Raw genomic sequence first — 18,765 nt, forward strand, 5'->3', positions numbered from 1 at the left:
CGGGCCCCCAGAGCAGCCCTGAGCCATCAGCACTGGCACTGGAAAAACACCGAGCCTAATGAGAGGAAGTTACGCAGCGTCTGAGTGGGACAAGATTTGACCTTAAGACAACCAAAGATGACTCAGTAGATGACAGCTCAAACAGCAAGAGTCAGAAAAAGATGACTCAGAAGAACAGCTCAAAGGAGGCCATCAAAGAAAGATTATAAGAAGACGACACAGAAGCAAGAGAAGGAGACAGACTAACAGACACTGGAGCACGCATCCTGACGAAGTGGGTATTCACCACGAAGCCTCATGCTCCAATACGTCTGTTAGTCTATAAGGCGCACAGGACTCTTTGCTGCTTTTCAAAGTAGAAATTGACTGAGAAGAACAACTCAAGGAAAGTACAGCTCAGAAAGACAACTCAAGAAGAGGATCCATCGAGGTGACTCAAAAAGAGGTGACCAAGAAAACAACTAAAATTCAGCAATATCTCGTCAGCCTGTTGGCCCCCAAAGCTCACTTTAGAGCCAGCCTCTAGACTGTACATGGAAGTTCCTGGCACCTCCATCTCTGGGGCTGGGCAAGCCAAGTCTCATCCAAGCTGCACCTACGTCCCGAGAGAGGCCCACCATCTGGCTGATGGGTTTTCAGAGCCCCCTTCGTCTGCATCATCCCTCAGGGTGTAGAAGACGAGGGTTGAGCATGGGGGCTGACATACAGTGCAGAGCATCTTTATTCGGCAGAGGAGCTGCTGAGGGCTGGAAGTTATCCAGATGATGGTGCCTGTAGAAGACTGTAATCGACAGCCAGGTGGGAGCCACCGTCGAGAAGGCCTTGCGCTTGCCCTCCCAGGCGAAGGACCTGATGACGGCGGACACAATGGCGACGCAAGACAGAGGATGAAAACCAGGCCCTGTTTGAACCACCAGGGCATCTCGGTGTGCACCAGCTAGGGCATTGAGCCTGGTGTCAGAGCAGGAGAGTTCAAGCAGGAGGAAAGATGTCACAGAAGAAGATGGAGACCCGGCTGGAAGGGGCAGAAGGAGAAGGCGGGAGGACGCAGGTATGAGCAGCCAGGAGTGGGGTGAGCAGGATGCAGTCCAAGGAGGATGATCCGGGCAATGAAGGAAATACATGTGAGGGGGACACAGCGTCAACGTTCTGAGCGTTCCTGCTGTCGCTGGGAAAGACAAAGGAAGAGGGCCCGGATGTACATAGGTGCAGAAAGAAGAGAGACAGCGCAAAGGCAGGGAGCCGGGCCTTCGTTGTTTGTCATTGAGATACGATGACTCACCGCAGAACACACACACCTAGACAACAGGCGGAAGTGAGGAGCACAGCCAGGAAGCTGACCACCGCAGTTACGCTTAGTGTCAAGGCGCGACTTTGGCCGGGTATCGTTTAACCAGATTCCAGAGCTTCCGAGCCTAGACAGGTCCACTGGGATTCCTGCAAAAATGCCAGGCTAGGGCTCTGGCCCCTGAGTGAACTGCAGCTCTCCTGTGGGGGAAAATGGCTCCCATAAGGTGCCACACTTCTGGTTTTGGCAGTGGTGCTTCCTCTCCGCCCCACCTTCGGCGAGTGGTGGCCGGGGCCTGAGGGGAAGAGGCACCGAGCAGGGGACGGGCCTTGAGGAGAGGCCAACGGGGCGCCAAGGAGAGTGGTGGAGTGGGGTGGGGCACAGTCCAGGGCACCGGGGCTCGACAAGAAGATTAAATCCCTACTTCTGTCCATCCCCATCCATCCTCCCTTCCCCTCTATCCATCTTCCATCAATCCATCCTCCCTTCTATCCATCCACCATCATCCCTTCTATCCCTACCCACCCCCCTAATCCTCCATCCATGCCCATCCCCTCCCACTATCCAACCCATCCATACCCCTCTATCCATCCTCCCCTCTATCCTCATCAGTCTCCCATTACCACCATCCCCTTCTATCCTCCGCACCTCTAATCGCTCCATCAATCCCTCCCATATATCCATCATCCTCCACCTCTTCCATCCAACCATCCATCCATAGCCCACTATCCAACCACCCCATCCATCCCTTCTATCTCTCCCTCCCTCTATCTTCACCATCCATACCATCCTCTCACTCCATCCATCCATCACATCCATCTCCCTCTACCATCCACACCATCCATCCTTCTATCCCTACCACCCTCTATCCCTCCATCCATCCATCCCTCCCCCTTCCAACCACATCCATCCCTACTTTCTGAAATGGAATGGGAGGAGGTTTTAATTGGTCCGTCTCTGAAATAGAATGTTTGGTTATCATTAAAAGCATCATCTACGATTTTCATTTAGGAAATGTTGACTACTAGTCCCTATCCCCGGATCACTTTATCCTCCCCTCCCTCTAATCCTCCATCAGTCCCTCCCCATTATCCACACATCATCCCTTTATCCCTCCCACCCTCTTCCTCCATCAATTCCTCCCCATCTATCCCATCCATCCTAGCCCTCTATCCATTCCCCACTACCGACAACCCCCATCCATCCATCCCCCTATCAACACCATCCATCTCTACCTCCTCCCCTCTATCCCTCCATCCATCATCCTCCCCACTAATCCATCATCCATCCATCCTTCCCTATCCTCCTCGCGCCTCTATCCATCCACACCATCCTCCCCATTATCCATCCATTCCATCCATCCCCATATCACCACCATACCATCCCCTCTATCCATCCTCTCCTCTATCCATCCATCCATCCCCCTCTATCTATCCATCATCCATCCCGTCTATCCTCCCCCTCTATCCATCCATCATCCATCCCGTTCTATCCTCCCTCCAATACTTCCTCCACCATCCATCTCTTCTATCCCTCCCTCCCCTCTGTCCTCCATCATTCCATCCCATATCCAGTCCACCATTCCATCCTTCTATCCTCCTCCCCCTATCCATACATCCATCCATCCATCCCTTCTATCCCTCCTCCTATCTCTAATCCTCCATCCATCCCTCCCTCTACATCCATACCATCCACTCCCACTATCCATCCACCCATACCACCCTTCTATACCTCCCCCTCTATCCCTCCATCTCCATTCCCCATTATCCATCCACCCATCCATCCTCTATCCCTCCTCCCCTCTATCCCTCCATCCATCCATCCCATTATCATCCACCCATCATACCCTTCTATCCCTCCACTCCCCTCTATCCTCCATCCATGACATCCATGCCCATTACCATCCACCATTACCATCCTCTTCATCCTCCCACCCCTCTATCCCCCCCGCCACCACCTCCATATCCATCTACCATCCTCCAACTATCCAGTCATTCTTCTATCCCTCCCTCCCCTCTATCCTATCATCCATCCATTCCCTTCCTCTGTCCATCACGCCATCCATCCCCCCTCTATCCATCCTCCATACCCTTCATCCTTCCTCCTACATCCATCATCCCTCCCCACTATCCAACCACATCCATCCATCCTCCCACTATCCCATCCATCCATGCCACATCATTATCCATCCATACCATCCATCCCCTCTATCCATCCATGCCAATTCCTCCCCACTATCCATCCATCTATCCATCCATCATCCCCATCCATCCATCATACCATCCTCACCTCTATCCATCCATCCCCTCATCAATCCACCCTCCATCCATCCATGCCTTCTATCCTCCCATCACTCCTCCTCCCTTCCACCCCTCCCATCCTCCCTCTATTTCATACCATTCCGATTCCTTCCACATCCAACACACGACATCCATCATTCCCTCCACCCTCTATCACCTCCATTCATCTCCTTCTTTCCCACTATCCACCATGCCATCCATCTCCCCACTATCAACCAACTTATCCATCCCTCTAGTCGGCCTCCCCATCTTATCACCCATCCATCCCTTCTCACTAATCCAACCACCCATCCATTCCTCTATCCTGCCTCGGCCCTCTTCCCTGCCCATATCATCATTCACATATCCATCCATCCGTCCCTCTCGCCTCTATCCTCCTCCCCACTACCAACCACCCATTCCACTCCTCATCTATCATTCATCTTCCTCTTCTATCCTCCATTCATTCCATCCCCGTCCATTGCCTCTATCCACTCAATCCTCCCCCTATCAAATTCCACCGCATCCATTCCATCTCCCACTATACATCTCTCCACAATCTGTCCTCCCATCCCATCCATTCCCTTCCTCCCTCCATCCATCCATCACACACCATCCCTCCCTCTATCCCTCCATTCTCTCTACTCCATCCTAATCACCAATCCTCCACTATCCATGCCATCCACTCATGACTCCCTCATCTCCATCATCACCACCATCCCATCCTCCGTCCCCTCTATCCACCCAACCTCCTATTATCATCCACCATCTTCCTCTTTATCAATTCCACCTCTCCCATCCATCCAGCCACATCTAAAACTATAGATCTCCCTATAACACACCTCTTTATCTATCTGCAACCTCATCTCATCTTGTCATCTCATAGACACACTCCTCGCCTCTAATTTATCTATCAACTCTATACACACATACATCTAACCTTCTATTCATCAATTCTCAGCACCTCCTCTATCATCTATCCCCAGCCACCCCTCTATTTCTCTAATCTACCCCCAGTCACCTATCATCTATCTATCTAGTCTATCCTGAGTTCTTTAATTTTTCAGTTCTGAATACTGGACTTAGTTATGTGGCTTTTCACAAGTGTGTTGGTGTTGTGTGAAATTGGGGGTGTGGTGTTTTATTATTTCCCTGCTGGACGGGGCCTGAAGCCCTGATGCTCTGTGTGTGGTGTTGTGTCCCTGCTGGAGAAGGGCGAGGCCGGTGCTGTGTGTGTGTGTTCCCCTGCTCCAGGGACTGAGCCATGTGCTACTGTTTGTGTGTGAGTGTGTTCCCTGCTGGAGGGGGCTGAGCCGTGTGCTCTGTGTGGTTGTGTGTGTGTGTCCGATCTGCTGAGGGACTGAGACTGTGTGTTGGTGTGTGTGATGTGTGTTCTGCTGGAGGGCTGAAGCTGTGTGCTCTTGTTGTGTGTGTGGTGTGTGTGTGTGTCCTGCTGGAGGGGCTGAGCCCCACGGAACCCCCCAGCGCCCGGCCCTAGCTGGGATCCTCAGACCCCCCTCACCCCTCCCAGGCCCAGGGAACCCAGGCGTCCAGGCAGCTCCGGGAGAAACAAGTCCAGTTCCCGGTCTCTGCCGCCCCGTGGGGAGTGACACAGGGCCAGCGAGGGGAACCCAGGCGTCCGGGCTCCCAGACCCACCCCCCGCTTTAACCGCTAGTCCCCCTCCCCTCCCAGAGCCGGGGAGAGGACCCGGGACTCCTGCAGCAGGGGAAGGGTTAAACCCGTCCCACACAGGCCCCGCCCATATGACGTCAGGCCGCAGGCCACGCCCCTTTGGTACTTTCATTCAAGATGGTGGCTGGTTCCTTGTGACAGGTAGGAACTTCCTGCTCCCCTCCAGCTGGGTGCAATGGAATCTCCCACTCCTAGAGCACGGGGGCAGCGGGGGCTGCAGCGCCCCCCCCAGTGCAATGGAATCTCCCACCCCCAGAGCAGGGGGGCAGCGGGGGCTGAAGCGCCCCCCGGTGCAATGGAATCTCCCACCCCCCATAGCAGGGGGGCAGCGGGGGCTGAAGCGCCCCACGGTGCAATGGAATCCCCCTCCCTTTGCCCCCATGTTATATGCGGCTGTTTCCCCAGGTGCCCTGCCCCAGAGCTGGCTGCACCCCAGGGCCAGGCTGTTGCTCTCTGCCCAGCCGCAGGGTGACACTTTCACGCTGGGAGCAGCTGGGGCTGGTTTTGACCCCACGGCCTCACAGGCCCCAAAGACCCCAGTTCTTGGCAGCCCCTTCCCCACCCGACAGCCCATGCTAGGTGAGTGCTGTCAGGTACAGCCACTGCTGTTCCCTCACTCCCCTCCCAGAGCCAGGGAGAGAACCCAGGAGTCCTGGCTCCCAGCCCCCCTGCTCTAACCCACCAGCCTCCACTGCCTTCCCAGAGCCAGGGAGAGAACCCAGGAGTCCTGGCTCCTAGCCCCCACCCTGCTCTCACCCACCAGGTCCGACTCCCCTCCCAGAGCTAGGGAGAGAACCCAGGGGTCCAGGACTGAGGGCGCTAGGCAGAGCAGGGGGTCGGAGACCCTAGTGTTGGAATAGCAGGGGCAGGTAGGGGTCGGCGGGGGCACTATGCTACTGGGGGCGTCTTGTGTCTCACTCTCCCCCCTTCTCCCCAGGCTCTCTCCCCCTCCCCATTGCCTCCCCCCATGCGGCGCTGCTCGGACTCCTCCTGCCCCATCTCCAATGGCCTGCGCTTGGAGGGCCCGGGGCCCATGGAGCCGCCCCGGGGGCTGGCGCCGGACGAGAGCCCCGCAGCTGACGCGGGTCTGGGCGCCGGCACCGGCACCGTCAAGGTCTATCTCCCCAACCAGCAGCGCACCGTGGTGAGGGGCCCCTTCGCCGGGGGGACGGGGCAGGGGGCCCTGGGGCAGGGGACCCTGGGGTAGGGGCTGGGAGCAAGCAGGTCCCCGGCCAGCCTCAGGCACAAGCTGACTGAACCAAATGACCAGAGGGTAGCTAATGTGATGCCAATTTTTAAAAAGGGCTGCGGAGGTGACCCCGGCAGCTACAGGCCAGTGAGCCTCACTTCAGTACCGGGCAAACTGGCTGAAACTAGTAAAGAACCAAACTGTCAGACACATCGATGAACGAAATTTGTTGGGGAAGAGTCAACAGGGTTTTAGTAACAGGAAATTGCGCCTCACCAATCTACTAGAATTCTTTGATGGGTCAACAAGCGTGTGGACAAGGGGATCCAGTGAATCTAGTATACTTAGATTTCCAGAAAGTCTTTGACAAGGTCCCTCACCAAAGGCTCTTACGCAAAGTGAGCTGTCATGGGATACGAGGGAAGGTCCCCTCATGGAGCGGTAACTGGTTAAAAGGTAGGAACAAATGGTCAGTTTTCAGAATGGAGGGGGTAAACAGTGTTCCCCCCCAGGGGTCTGTGCTGGGCCCAGTTCTAGTCAACATCCTCATAAACAATCTGGAAAAAGGGGTGAACAGGGAGGTGGCAAAATGTGCAGATGACACAAAACTGCTCCAGAGAGTTAAGTCCCAGGAAGCCTGCGAAGAGCGACAAAGGGATCTTGCCAAACTGGGAGGCTGGGCAAGAAAACAGCAGATGAAATTCAACGTTGATCAATGCAAAGTGATGCACATCGGAGAACAGAATCCCAACTCTCCGTACACAATGATGGGTCTGGATTAGCTGTTACCACTCAAGAAAGATCTTGGTGTCGCTGTGGAGAGTTCTCTGAAATCATCCACTCGATGTGCAGCGGCAGCCAAAAATGCGAACAGAGCGTTGGGAGTCATTAAGAAAGGGAGATAGGAAATACCATGGAGCCTCTATATAAATCCATAGTTCGCCCACACCGGGAATACTGCGTGCAGGTGTGGTCACCCCGTCTCCCAAAAGCTAGATTGGAATTGGAAAAGTTTCAGAAAAGGGCAACAAAAATGATCAGGATATAGAACAGCTGCCGTATGAGGAGAGATTAATCAGCCTGGGAGTGTTCAGGTTGGAATTAAGGTGATTCGGGGGGATATGATAGAGTCTGTAAAATCATGACTGGGGCGGAGAAAGTAAGTCAGGACGTGTTATTTACCCCTTCCCACAACCCGAGAACTAAGGGTCCCCCAATGAAATGAACAGGCAGCAGGTTTAACACAAACACAAGGCAGTATTTCTTCACACAATGCACAGTCAACCTGTGGAACTCCTTGCTGGAGGGTATTGTGAAGGCCAAGGCCATAACTGGGTTCAGAAGGGAGCTAGAAGGATCCATGGAGTTCAGGTCCATCAGTGGCTACTAGCCAGGCTGGGCAGGGATGGTATCACTAGCCTCTGTTTGCCAGGAGCTGGGAATGGTGACAGGGGATGGACACTTGACGATTCCCTGTTCTGTTCACTCCCTCTGGGGCACCCGACATTGGCCACTGGCAGAGGACGGGGCTGGATGGACCTTTGGTCTGACCCAGTCTGGCCGTTCCTATGTCTCTTCTCCTCAGCCTCCAGTGCTTTGCACGGCTCCCTAGATGTGCAGGGGGGGTGAGCACAGACCATGCAACTGCACACGCGCCTGGCTCAGTGCACGGCTGCCGGAGCACACCCGTGGTGTGCCGGGGAGCATGAGCATGGTCCGTGCAATTGCATAAGCACGGGTCTTGCACGGCTCCCTTGGTATGTATCGGGTGTGCAGGGGATATGAGCACAGGCAGTGTCATTGCACACGGCTCCCTGGGCATGCAGGGGAGCATGAGCACCGTCCGTGCAATTGCACACGTGTGTGTCTTGTTGCACAGCTCCCCGGGGGTGAGGGGCACTCCAGCCGTGCCCTTGACGAGTGTGGGCGTCTACCTGGATACGTGGGGGGGTCCATTGCAGGCTGTGCAGGGGGAGGGGGGCTGAGCTCACCAGTGCCCGGGGGGGAGGGGGGGCAGAAGCCGTGTGTAACCCCTCCCCCATGTCAGGTCAATGTGCGGCCGGGAGCCACCGTCTACGATGCCCTGGACAAAGCGCTGAAGGTGCGAGGGCTGAACCAGGACTGCTGCGCGGTGTATCGGCGCCTGGGCGGGTGAGCGGGGCTGCGGGTCGGGAGTGGGGAGCTCCATCAGGGTTCGGGGGGGCTGTGGGTCGGGCGAGAGGGACACCGGGAGAGTTTGGGGGGGCTGGGGGCCGGGCATGGGAGGCAGCGACCCGGCCAAGGAAGCCGGGGGCTGGGTCTGGTTCTGACCCGTCTCTCTGGCAGGACGAAGCTGCCGACCGCCTGGGACACGGACATCACCCCGCTGGAGGGGCAAGTTCTCTACGTGGAGGTGCTGGACGAGGTGCCACTCACCATGCACAACTTTGTGAGTCCCAGGAGACCCTACAATAACGCCCCAGCCCCCGAGAGACCCAACAATAACGCCCTGGCCCCCAGAGACCCTACAATAACACCCCGGCCCCCAGAGACCCTACAATAACGCCCCAGCCCCAAGAGACCCAACAATAATGCCCCGGCCCTGAGAGACCCAACAATAACGCCCCAGCCCCCAGAGACCCAACAATAACACCCCGGCCCCCGGAGACCCAACAATAACGCCCCAGCCCCCCAGAGACCCTACAATAACGCCCCAGCCCCAAGAGACCCAACAATAACGCCCCAGCCCCCCAGAGACCCAACAATAACGCCTCAGCCCCCAGAGACCCTACAATAACCCTACATGTGTCCGTCTGTCCCCCCAGGTCCGTAAGACGTTTTTCAGCCTGGCCTTCTGCGACTTCTGCCTCAAGTTCCTCTTCCATGGCTTCCGCTGCCAGACATGCGGCTACAAATTCCACCAGCACTGCAGCAGCCGCGTGCCCAGCGTGTGCGTGGCCCTGGACGCGGCCCACTGCCCGTGAGTGGCCCCCAGATCCCCCACGACCCCCCCAGGCCTCCCCCAGATCCCCCGCAGCCCTCAACCCCCCAGCCGTATGCCCAGCGTGTGTGTGGCCCTGGGTGCAGCCCATGGCCCGTGAGTGACCCCCCCTGCAGCCCTCCCTGCCCCTCCCATGCCTGTACCTAAAGGAGGCAGGCCCATGGGGACCCTCCCTGGCCTGCCATGGGACGAGGGGACCCAGGCGTCCGGAGTGCTAATGGGAAGGGGATGGTGGGAGACATCAGCACAGCTGGGTGTGTGATGGGGGTGGCCAGGACTGGGCGAACAGGGGCTGTGGATCAGGAGTGAGGGGCACAGGCAGGGCTGGAGGGGAGCCCAGGGCTGGGCAAACGGGGCTGCGGGTCGGGAGTGAGGGGCATCTGCACCCCACATTCTCTCTCCTCCCCCTACAGGATTTACAGCCATGGCCCCTACCCCGACGTGCAGGGGCAGGTTTCCCCCTTGGCCCGGCCCGGCCTGGCCCCTCTAACGCCGCAACTCACCAGGTACGGGAGCCCCCCAGTCCCACCCCAGGGGGGAGTGGGAGGAAATCACCCCCAAATTGCGGGGGGCCTGACACAGAGGTCGGGTCATCGATCCAGAGTGACCAGAGGCGGGAGCTGTGTAAACGGGGCGGCAGGAAATCTGGTGTCATACAGTTCTATGGAAACCTGGATGCCCGAGAGCGAAGGGGAGGGGGGCGTCCCGATGTGCTGGGGGGCAGGGACTGTGCGAAAGCTTTGGGAGGCCGCTGCGAGGGGTGCTGGGATCCCGGGGGAATCTGGAGCCGGAGCTCTGGGTGTGACTCCAGGGCGACCATGGCTGGGACCCATGGATCGGTCAGGGAGGGGCGGAGGGAGGGGCTAGGACCCCTGTCCACGGGCCAGGGACTCAGGGAGGTCAGTCCCTTGGGCGCAGAGGGGAAGGGAGCTGCTGACCTGGCTCTCGTCTGCCTGTGCCCCTCCACCCAGCTCCCACCAGCAGTGTCTTGGCCCCGACGCCTTCAGCTTCCCGGACCCCCCTGGCGGGGGGCAGCCCCTCCAACGCCACCGCTCCACCTCCACCCCCAACGTGCACATGGTCAGCACGGCCGAGCCCGGGGACGACGCCACCCGGCAGGTGAGAGCCCGGCAGGGCGGGGAGTGGGGCCGGGGCCTGGCGCCTGCAGGGGACACCGGCTCCCATCAGCCCCAGGGCAGGGACTGGCTGGCTCGGGGGTGGGGGGAATGGGCCCAAGGGGGCCAGCGGGGGGGGACGGGGGAAGGAGCCAGGAATCATGGGGCGTGCGCAGGGCTCGGCCCCGCCAGCAGGGGGCGCAGAGACGGGGACAGACGGACGCCTGCAGACCCGGACGGACAGACCCTGGAGGGTTCGTTTCCTCTCGGGGTCTCTGAGCTCTTCCCCCCTTTTTCAGATCGCGGCCGTGAGCTTCTTCACAGACGGTGAGAACCCCCGAGGTTTGGAGGCACCGGGCTGGGGGGGAGGCTCAGGGGGGCTCAGCAGGAGGCACCGTTCTTGGGGGCACCAGGCTGTTGGGGAATCGGGGGGGCATAGTGCTGCAGGGGGCAGGCGGGGGGCTCAACAGTGAGCACTGTGCTGCAGGTGAGAGTTCGGGGGGTGCTGTGCTGCTGGGGGTGGGCAGAGGGTTCAGGGGGGGCGCTGTGCTGCAGGTGAGAGTTCAGGGGGTGCTGTGCTGCAGGGGTGGGCAGGGGGCTCGGGGCGCTATGCTGCTAGGAGGGTTCGAGGGGCGCTGTGCTGCTGGGGGTGGGTCTTGTGTACTGAGCACTGTACCTTTCAAGTCTTTAACATTATTTATATAACAGCCCTCTTCTTTTTTTTTTTAAATCCTATATAAAGGATGATGAAAAGTGAGCCACCTAATACTACAAATTATGTTAGAAGGCATTATCCTGGAAAATCCCTTTTCAAAGAAACTACAGATGGAAAATTACCTATAGCCATCCAATACACCTGCTTACCCAAGTTGGGATTTTTCTCTACAGTGTATAAGGAGTCCTAGTTTCCTCCATGGGAAATGTTTAGTGTGCCNGGGGGGTGGGGGGCAGCTCTGGGGTCCCTGGCTCACTCCACTCTCTCTGCCCAGCGCCAGGTCGGGGGGAAGGGTCTCCTCAAGGTCCCAGCCCCCCCCAAGAGCCTCCCGGGCGCCGTGGCGCCCCCTCCAAGTCGCCCCCTCAGCCCCCCAAGGAGCGGAAGGGGTCGGCGTCATCGGCCGAGGACAAGAAGAGGGTGGTGAGTTGGGGGGGGCGGCTGGGGTGATGTCTGCCCCCCCAGTGTCCCTGCCCCCCACGACGCCCTGCACCTCCCTCATCCCCTTCCCCCCATACCCACCAATCCTGCTCTACTCCCCCAGCCTTGTACCCTCTTCCCCCTCTCCCACATCGGGCCCCCATCTCCTGCCCCCCACCCACCTGCTATCTCTGACCCTCATCCCCACGGCTCCTGACGTGAACCCCCACCCCTGAGCCTGTGCCCCCAACTCCATCCCCCGCCCCCTGACTCCTCCACGCCACCGATGGGGGGCAGGGGCGAGAAAGACCGGTCGTGCCGGGAGTGTGGAGAGCTGCGGACAGTACCCATCCTGCTCCGGGGCACCCCATGGGGCGGGTGGGGTCTGAAGAAGAGACAGCTGTGGGGGGACACCCCAGAGGCCGTCCCACGAAGGGGGGCTCCGAAGAAGCCAGGGATCGGTTGTTTTCGAGGGATTTGCACCAGGGGAAACTGAGGCGGGGTCCAAGGCTGGTGGCAGCGTTCGGCTGGGGCGTCCCCCCGGCTGGGCAGGGTTGGGGAAGGGAACGGAACGAGTCCCCCAGTACCCTCTCCCCCCGCCTTCCCCATTGCAGAAGGCCCTGGGCTACCGGGACTCGGGCTACCAGTGGGAGGTGCCCCCACATGAGGTTATCCTGCTGCGCCGGGTGGGAGCCGGCTCCTTCGGCACCGTCTACCAGGGCCGCTGGCACGGCCACGTGGCCGTCAAAATCCTCAAGGTGACGCAGCCCACGGCCCAGCAGGTGCAAGCCTTCAAGAACGAGATGCAGGTACTCAGGTAGGAACCCCGGCGTCTGGGAGCACCGCTGGCCTCTGGGAGGGGGGCAGGAGGGACCCCGGCATCCAGTGGGGACCCAGAGTCTGGGGGCAGGTGGCGGGGAGGGACGTTGGCCTCTTGGGGGAGCAGGAGGGACCCCGTATCCAGGGGGAGCCCCGGCATCCGGGTGGGGCTGGAAGGACCCTGGCGTCCGGGGTGGGCAAAGGCAGACTGGGGAGGGGGCCCCGGTGTCAGGGTTTGTAGGCCGGAAGGAGGGATCCAGGGGTTCATGGAGCAAGAAGGGGGACTCTGGCTTCCGGGGGTTAGCAGTTTGTTGGGGACCCAGGAGTCCGGGGGTGGCGGTTTGGGACGAAAGAGATCCCGGTGTCTGGGGTGGGGGCCAGGCATCCAGGGATGGTGTTGCAGGAGGGACCCAGGTGTCCGGGGGTGGCGGTTTGCAGCAGGAGGGACTCAGGCATCTGGGGGTACCAGTCTTGGGGGGAACAAGGCTTTTGGGGATGGTGTTGGGGAAGGACCCAGGCATCCGAGGGTGGTGGGCTGGGGTGGGGGGGCAGACCGCAGCACCTGCCCCCCAGTGACCCCCGCCTGGTCCCCGCAGGCGGACGCGTCACGTCAACGTGCTGCTGTTCATGGGGTTCATGACGCGGCCGAGTTTCGCCATCATCACCCAGTGGTGCGAGGGCAGCAGCCTGTACCGGCACCTCCACGTCTGCGAGACCCGGCTGGACGCCTCCGCCCGCACCGAGGTGGCGCTCCAGACGGCCCAGGGCATGGAGTGAGTCCCGGGGGGGGGCTGCCAGTGGGGAAAGGGTGGGGAGGCAGGGGGTTGGGAATATGGGGGGGCTGCAGAGGGGTAGTGGGGTCAGCAGGGCGCTATGGGTGCTGTGGGGCTCGGCAGGGCGCTGTGGGGGTCAGCAGGGCGCTATGGGGCGCCGTGGGGGTCAGCAGGGCGCCGTGAGGGTCAGCAGGGCGCTATGGGGGAGCTGACAGTGGAGGGATGGGGTGGGGCAGGACTCATGGCGGGGGGCTGGCGTTATGGAATAGGGGGGGCTAGGCTTAGTGGGGGGCACTGCTCATTGGGGGCTCCCCCACGCTTTTCTCTTCCTTCCCTAGTTATCTTCATAGCCAAAACAATCATCCACCAGGGACTTGAAATCCAACTGTATCCTAGCCTGCCGGCCCCCGATTGCCGGGCTCTCAGTGGTGGCAGGGCCCGGGGGAATGGGGGGTCGTAATCCAAGATGGCGGCAGGCCGCGGGGAAATGGGGGGGGTAAGCCAAGATGGCGGAAGGGCCGGGGAATGGGGTGGGCCATAGCCAAGAGGGCGGCGGGGCCGGGGGAAATGGGGGGGGTAGTCATCCAGCGATGGCGCAGGGTGGGGGGACTGGGGGCGCTCTATCCAAGAATGGGAGGCCGGGCCCGGCGAGAAATGGGGGGCGAATCACAGATGGCAAGCAGGGCAGGCAGAGGACTGGGGGGCCGTATCCAAGATGGCGGCAGGGCCCGGGGGAATGGGGGGGGCGTATCCAGGATGGCAGCAGGGCAGGAAGACTGGGGGGGCCGTATCCAAGAGGCGGCAGGGCCGGGGGAATGGGGGGGCGTATCCAGGATGGCAGCAGGGTGGGGGGAACTGGGGGGGCCGTATCCAAGATGGGCGGCAGGGCCGGGGGAATTGGAGGGGGGGAGCGGTGGGAGGGGGGGGCGTATCCAGGATGGCAGCAGGGTGGGGGACTGGGGGGGCTCTATCCAAGAATGGCGGCAGGGCCGGGGGAATGGGGGGGGGCGGTTCCAAGATGGCTGGCAGGGCCCGGAAGAATGAGGGGGTGTATGCAAGATGGCAGCTGCCCCTAAACCCCCCCAGACATCTTCCTGCACTGCACGAGGGGCTGACGGTGAAGATCGGTGACTTCGGCCTGGCCACGGTGAAGACGCACTGGAGTGGGGCCCGCCGGGTCGAGCAGCCCCGGGCTCCGTGCTCTGGATGGTGAGAGCCCCACAGCGCCCATCACGCCCAGCTCACCCCCATGCGCGCCTGCTGTGCCCCATAGGCCCAGCTCACCCCCAAATAGCGCCCCCTTGCTGACCCTCACATAGCGGCGCCCTCACGCGCTGACCCCCACGGCGCCCCATAGCGCCCTGCTGACAGCCCCACAGCGCCCGGCCGAGCCCCACAGCACCCATAGCGCCCTGCTGACCCTCACGCGCCCTGCTGACCCCACGGCGCCCCATAGCGCCCTGCTGACCCCCACAGCGCCCTGCCGAGCCCCACAGCACCCATAGCGCCCCTGCTGACCCTCAAGGCGCCGCTGCTGACCCCCACGGCGCCCATATAGCGCCCTGCTGACCCCCACAGCGCCCTGCCGAGCCCACACAGCACCCATAGCGCCCTGCTGACCCCACTACCCCTCTGCTGCATCTACACCGTGCCCCAGGTGCTGGGCTCCATGCTCTGGATGGTGAAATCCTCCGCTGTGCCCCATAGAGCCCCACTGTAACCTGCCCCCCGCGCCTCCCTCCAGGCCCCTAACGGTGTCTCCCCGCAGGCGCCCGAGGTGATCCGCATGCAGGACAGAAGCCCCCTACAGCTTCCAGTCCGACGTCTACGCCTACGGGGTGGTTCTGTTCGAGCTCACTCACGGGCAGCCGCCCCTACGGCACATCCGCAGCCGCGACCAGGTACTGGCCCCCCAGGGCTCCCCCCTCCCGAGCCCATCCTGACCCCCCACAGATCTCTGTGCCCCCTGCACCCCTCCCTGCAACACCGCAGCCTCCCCTATGGGCACGTCCGCACCGCGACAGGTACCAGGCCCCCCAGGACGCCGCCCCGGAGCCCTCCTGACCCCCCCACAGCACCTCTGTGCCCCCTGCACCCTCCCTGCCAACCCGCAGCCTCCCTATGGGCACGTCCGCAGCCAGCGACAGGTACGGCCCCAGGACCCCCCGGAGCCCTCCTGACCCCCACAGCACCTCTGTGCCCCCTGCACCCTCCCTGCCAACCCGCAGCCTCCCCTATGGGCACGTCCGCAGCCGCGACCAGGTACCGGCCCCCAGGACCCCCCCCCCGGAAAGCCCTCCTACCCCCCACAGCACCTCTGTCCCCCCTGCACCCCTCCCTGCCAACCCGCAGCCTCCCCTATGGGCACGTCCACAGCCACGACCAGGTACTGCCAGCCCCCCACCCCCCGGTGTCCCCCCGCAACCCTCCTCCCCCCCAGCGCCCAGGTGCCCCCCCCGTGGCCCTCCTCGACCCCCATGCCCTAGCCTACCTCCCTGCCGACCCACAGCCTTCCCTATGGGCACGTCCGCAGCCGTGACCGGGTACTGCCCAGCCCTCCTTGACCTGCACCCTCTGGTGACGACTGCAGCCCCCTGGCATCCCTCACCGCTGACTGCAGCTCCCCAGTACCCCCGGCACCCCTTGCTGCCTCCTGCAGCCTCCCGCTGTGGACTGCAGCCCCCTGGCACCCCTCACTGCCCACTGCAGCCCCCCAACATCCCGCAGCAACCCTCACCGGGGACCCACAGCCTCTTGGTGCCCCTTGCTGCCGACTGCAGCCCCCCAGCGCCCCTGGCACCCCTCACTGCCTCCCGCAGCCCCCCGCTACCGACTGCACCCCACTGCTTCCCCCGGTGCTCCTCATCGCTGACCTGCAGCCCCCTGGCACCCCCCACTGCCGACTGCAGGCCCCCACGTCACCCAACACCCCTCACTTCCTCCCGCAGCTCCCTGCGTCTCCCGGCGCCCCTCACCACTGACCCACAGCCCCCCGGCGCCCCCAGCTGCCTCCACAGCCTCCTGGCACCCCTCACCACCAGCTGCAGCCCCCCACGTCTACTGGCGCCCCTCGCTGCTGACCCACACACCCCCAGCGCCCCCCAGCACTTCTCGGTGCCTCCTGCAGCCACCTGGCGCCCCTCGCTCCTGACTTACAGTGCCCCGGAGCCCCTCACTGCCAACCCACAGCCCCCCTGCACCCCTCACTCCTGACCCGCAGCTCCTGCCAGCCCAGCCCAGGGTTCCCAGCTATGCCAGTGCCCCTAACTCCCGACCGCAACTTCTGGGGTTCTAAATGGGGGTTTGGGGGTGTCCTGGCTCTGACCCAACACCTTGCCCCCCAGATCCTGTTCATGGTGGGCCGGGGGTACCTGTCCCCTGACATGAGCCGGGTGCCCAGCACCTGCCCCAAGGCCCTGAAGAGACTCATGATGAACTGCCTGAAATTCAACCGAGATGAGAGACCCCTCTTCCCCCAGGTGAGTGGGGGCAGGGCTCGGACGCCTGGGTTCTCTCCCGGCTCTGGGGGGGAGTGGAGTCTGGTGGATAGGGAGGGTGGGCTGGGAGCCCGGACTCCTGGGTTCTCTCCCTGGTCCTGGGAGAGGAGTGGGGACTAGTGGTTAGAGCGGAGAAGGGGGCACGGAGCCACGACTCCTGGGTTCCCTCCCCAGTTCTGGGAGCAGACTAGGGGCTAGTGGTTAGAACAGGGGGTGCTGGGAGTCAGGACTCCTGGGTTCTCTCCCTGGCCCTGGGAGGGGAGTGGAGTCTGGTGATTAGAGCGGGGAGGGGCTGGGAGCCAGGACTCCTGGGTTCTCTCCCTGGCCCTGGGAGGGGAGTAGGGACGAGTGGTTAGAGTGGAGAAGGGGGCAGGGAGCCAGGACTCCTGGGTTCCCTCCCTGGCTCCAGGGGCGGGGGTTGGAGGGACCCGTCTCACCCCCTTTCTCCCCCCAGATTCTGGCCACGGTGGAGCAGCTGCAGCGCCTCCTCCCCAAGCTGGAGCGAAGCATGTCGGAGCCCTCCCTGCACCGTGCCTCCCACCCTGACCCCCGCGGCTCCTCCCCCCCATCACCCCTGCGCCCCCTGGCCTAGCCTGGGCAGATGGACACCCCCGGTGCCAGGAGCTGTCGCTGCTCCGAGCCTCCCCCAGCTTGGGGACCCAGGCGTCCAGAAGCAAATGTGGAGGAAGGGGGCAAACACTCCAAGGGGCTGGGGAGCTTCTCCCCCCACCCGAACCTCAGGGCCAGCATCGCCCCAGAGGAACTTCCATTGTCTGGAGATCAATGTGTGACACCTCCCCACCCAACCCTGCCCCAGAGGTGGCTGCATCCCAGCATCAGCCAAGCCGGCCATTCTATGCAGCCGTTTCCGGCTGCCCCGCCCCAGAGGTGGCTGCATTAAGGGCGACCTGCGGGCTGTTAAATCTCTGTTTTAATATATCGGTCTCTGGTTGCTCGGCCTCGTGCCGCGTTTCTTTGACATCACAGACGATGGGGACCCACGACAGTGTCACGAGAATCACTAACGGGAGGGGAGCAATTTGTGCTCGACGGCCCCGCCCCCACACCATCCTATGCACAGTGGGAACTGGGGGGAGAGCAGCATCTGGGGGGGAGGGGCCCAATCCTGGGCTCCCTCCTTTGCCCCCCAGGGCCCGATTTGGGGCAGGGGTGGAAGCGTCATGACACAACACGAAAACAACACGCAAATATCACGCGCTGGGGGGCGTCACGACACAGCGCTGGGGGGCACTCAAAAATATAGAGGGGGCAAGACTCTTGAGATCTGTACAGGAGGGCTGACGGGGAGCAGGAGGGTGTTGCAGGGGGCCACTGGGGAAAGGGAGATGGGCTGGGCTGGTGGTACATAGGGGGCTGGTGGGGGAGCGGGGTGTTGCTGGGGGGCAGAGATGTGGGGTGTTACAGGGGCTAGGGTGGGTTCAGAGGTGGGGGGCCTCACGGGAGGCAGCATGGGGGGGTTACAGGGCTAGGGTGGATTTGGGTGGGGGTCTCGCAGGGGCAGCATGGGGGATTACAGGGGCTGGGTGGATTTGGGGGTGGGATTTGCAGGGGGCAGTGGGGGTTGTGGGGGTAGGGTGGATTGGGGGTGGGGGTCTCGGGGCCATGAGGGGGTTACAGGGGGGCTCGCGTGGATTCGGGCTGGGGGCGGCATGGGGAGTTGCTGCGGGCAGGATGTGGGGGTGTTATGGTGGCTTGGGGGGCTCAAGGGAGGCAGCAGGGGGGTTACAGGAACCGGTGGATTGAGGAGTCATGGGAGGGAGCGTGTGGTTGTTATGGGGGGCAGGGTGGATTTGGGGGGCTCACTGGAGCAGCAGAGGGTGTTAAGGGGGCTAGGGTGGATCTGGGGGGCTCATGGCGCAGCAGGGAGTTATGAGGGGCGGTGTATTTTGGGGGCTCACTGGAGGCAGCAGAGGTGTAACAGGAGGCTGGGTGGATTGGGGGCTCACGGGAGGAATGAGGGGGCTAGGGTGGATTCGGTG

The 18,765-nt window shown here is 61.7% G+C and overlaps 1 protein-coding gene and 1 long non-coding RNA gene across 2 annotated transcripts in view; one reads left to right on the forward strand and one right to left on the reverse strand.

Moving 5' to 3' along the window:
• Positions 1–3,673, reverse strand: part of LOC142047512 (uncharacterized) — a 79,601-nt gene extending 75,928 nt beyond the window's left edge. Inside the window, exon 1 of the long non-coding RNA XR_012656783.1 lies at positions 3,643–3,673. This is a non-coding gene — a long non-coding RNA (uncharacterized LOC142047512). The remainder of the gene's footprint in view (positions 1–3,642) is intronic.
• A 1,687-nt stretch (positions 3,674–5,360) lies between these two features.
• Positions 5,361–17,717, forward strand: ARAF (A-Raf proto-oncogene, serine/threonine kinase). Its single transcript, XM_075070793.1, is given in 19 exon segments — positions 5,361–5,401; positions 6,198–6,404; positions 8,497–8,600; positions 8,775–8,877; positions 9,254–9,408; positions 9,843–9,935; positions 10,401–10,548; positions 10,844–10,871; positions 11,534–11,679; positions 12,291–12,493; positions 13,092–13,268; positions 13,607–13,625; positions 13,628–13,662; positions 14,367–14,455; positions 14,458–14,477; positions 15,037–15,069; positions 15,071–15,169; positions 16,613–16,747; positions 17,220–17,717. Coding segments are annotated over 18 exon segments (1,902 nt in total). The 5' UTR covers positions 5,361–5,401; positions 6,198–6,227; the 3' UTR covers positions 17,358–17,717.
• Positions 17,718–18,765: the final 1,048 nt, after the last annotated feature.

The sequence above is a fragment of the Chelonoidis abingdonii genome, chromosome 11, assembly GCF_003597395.2.
Source record: "Chelonoidis abingdonii isolate Lonesome George chromosome 11, CheloAbing_2.0, whole genome shotgun sequence".
NCBI lineage: Eukaryota > Metazoa > Chordata > Testudines > Testudinidae > Chelonoidis > Chelonoidis abingdonii.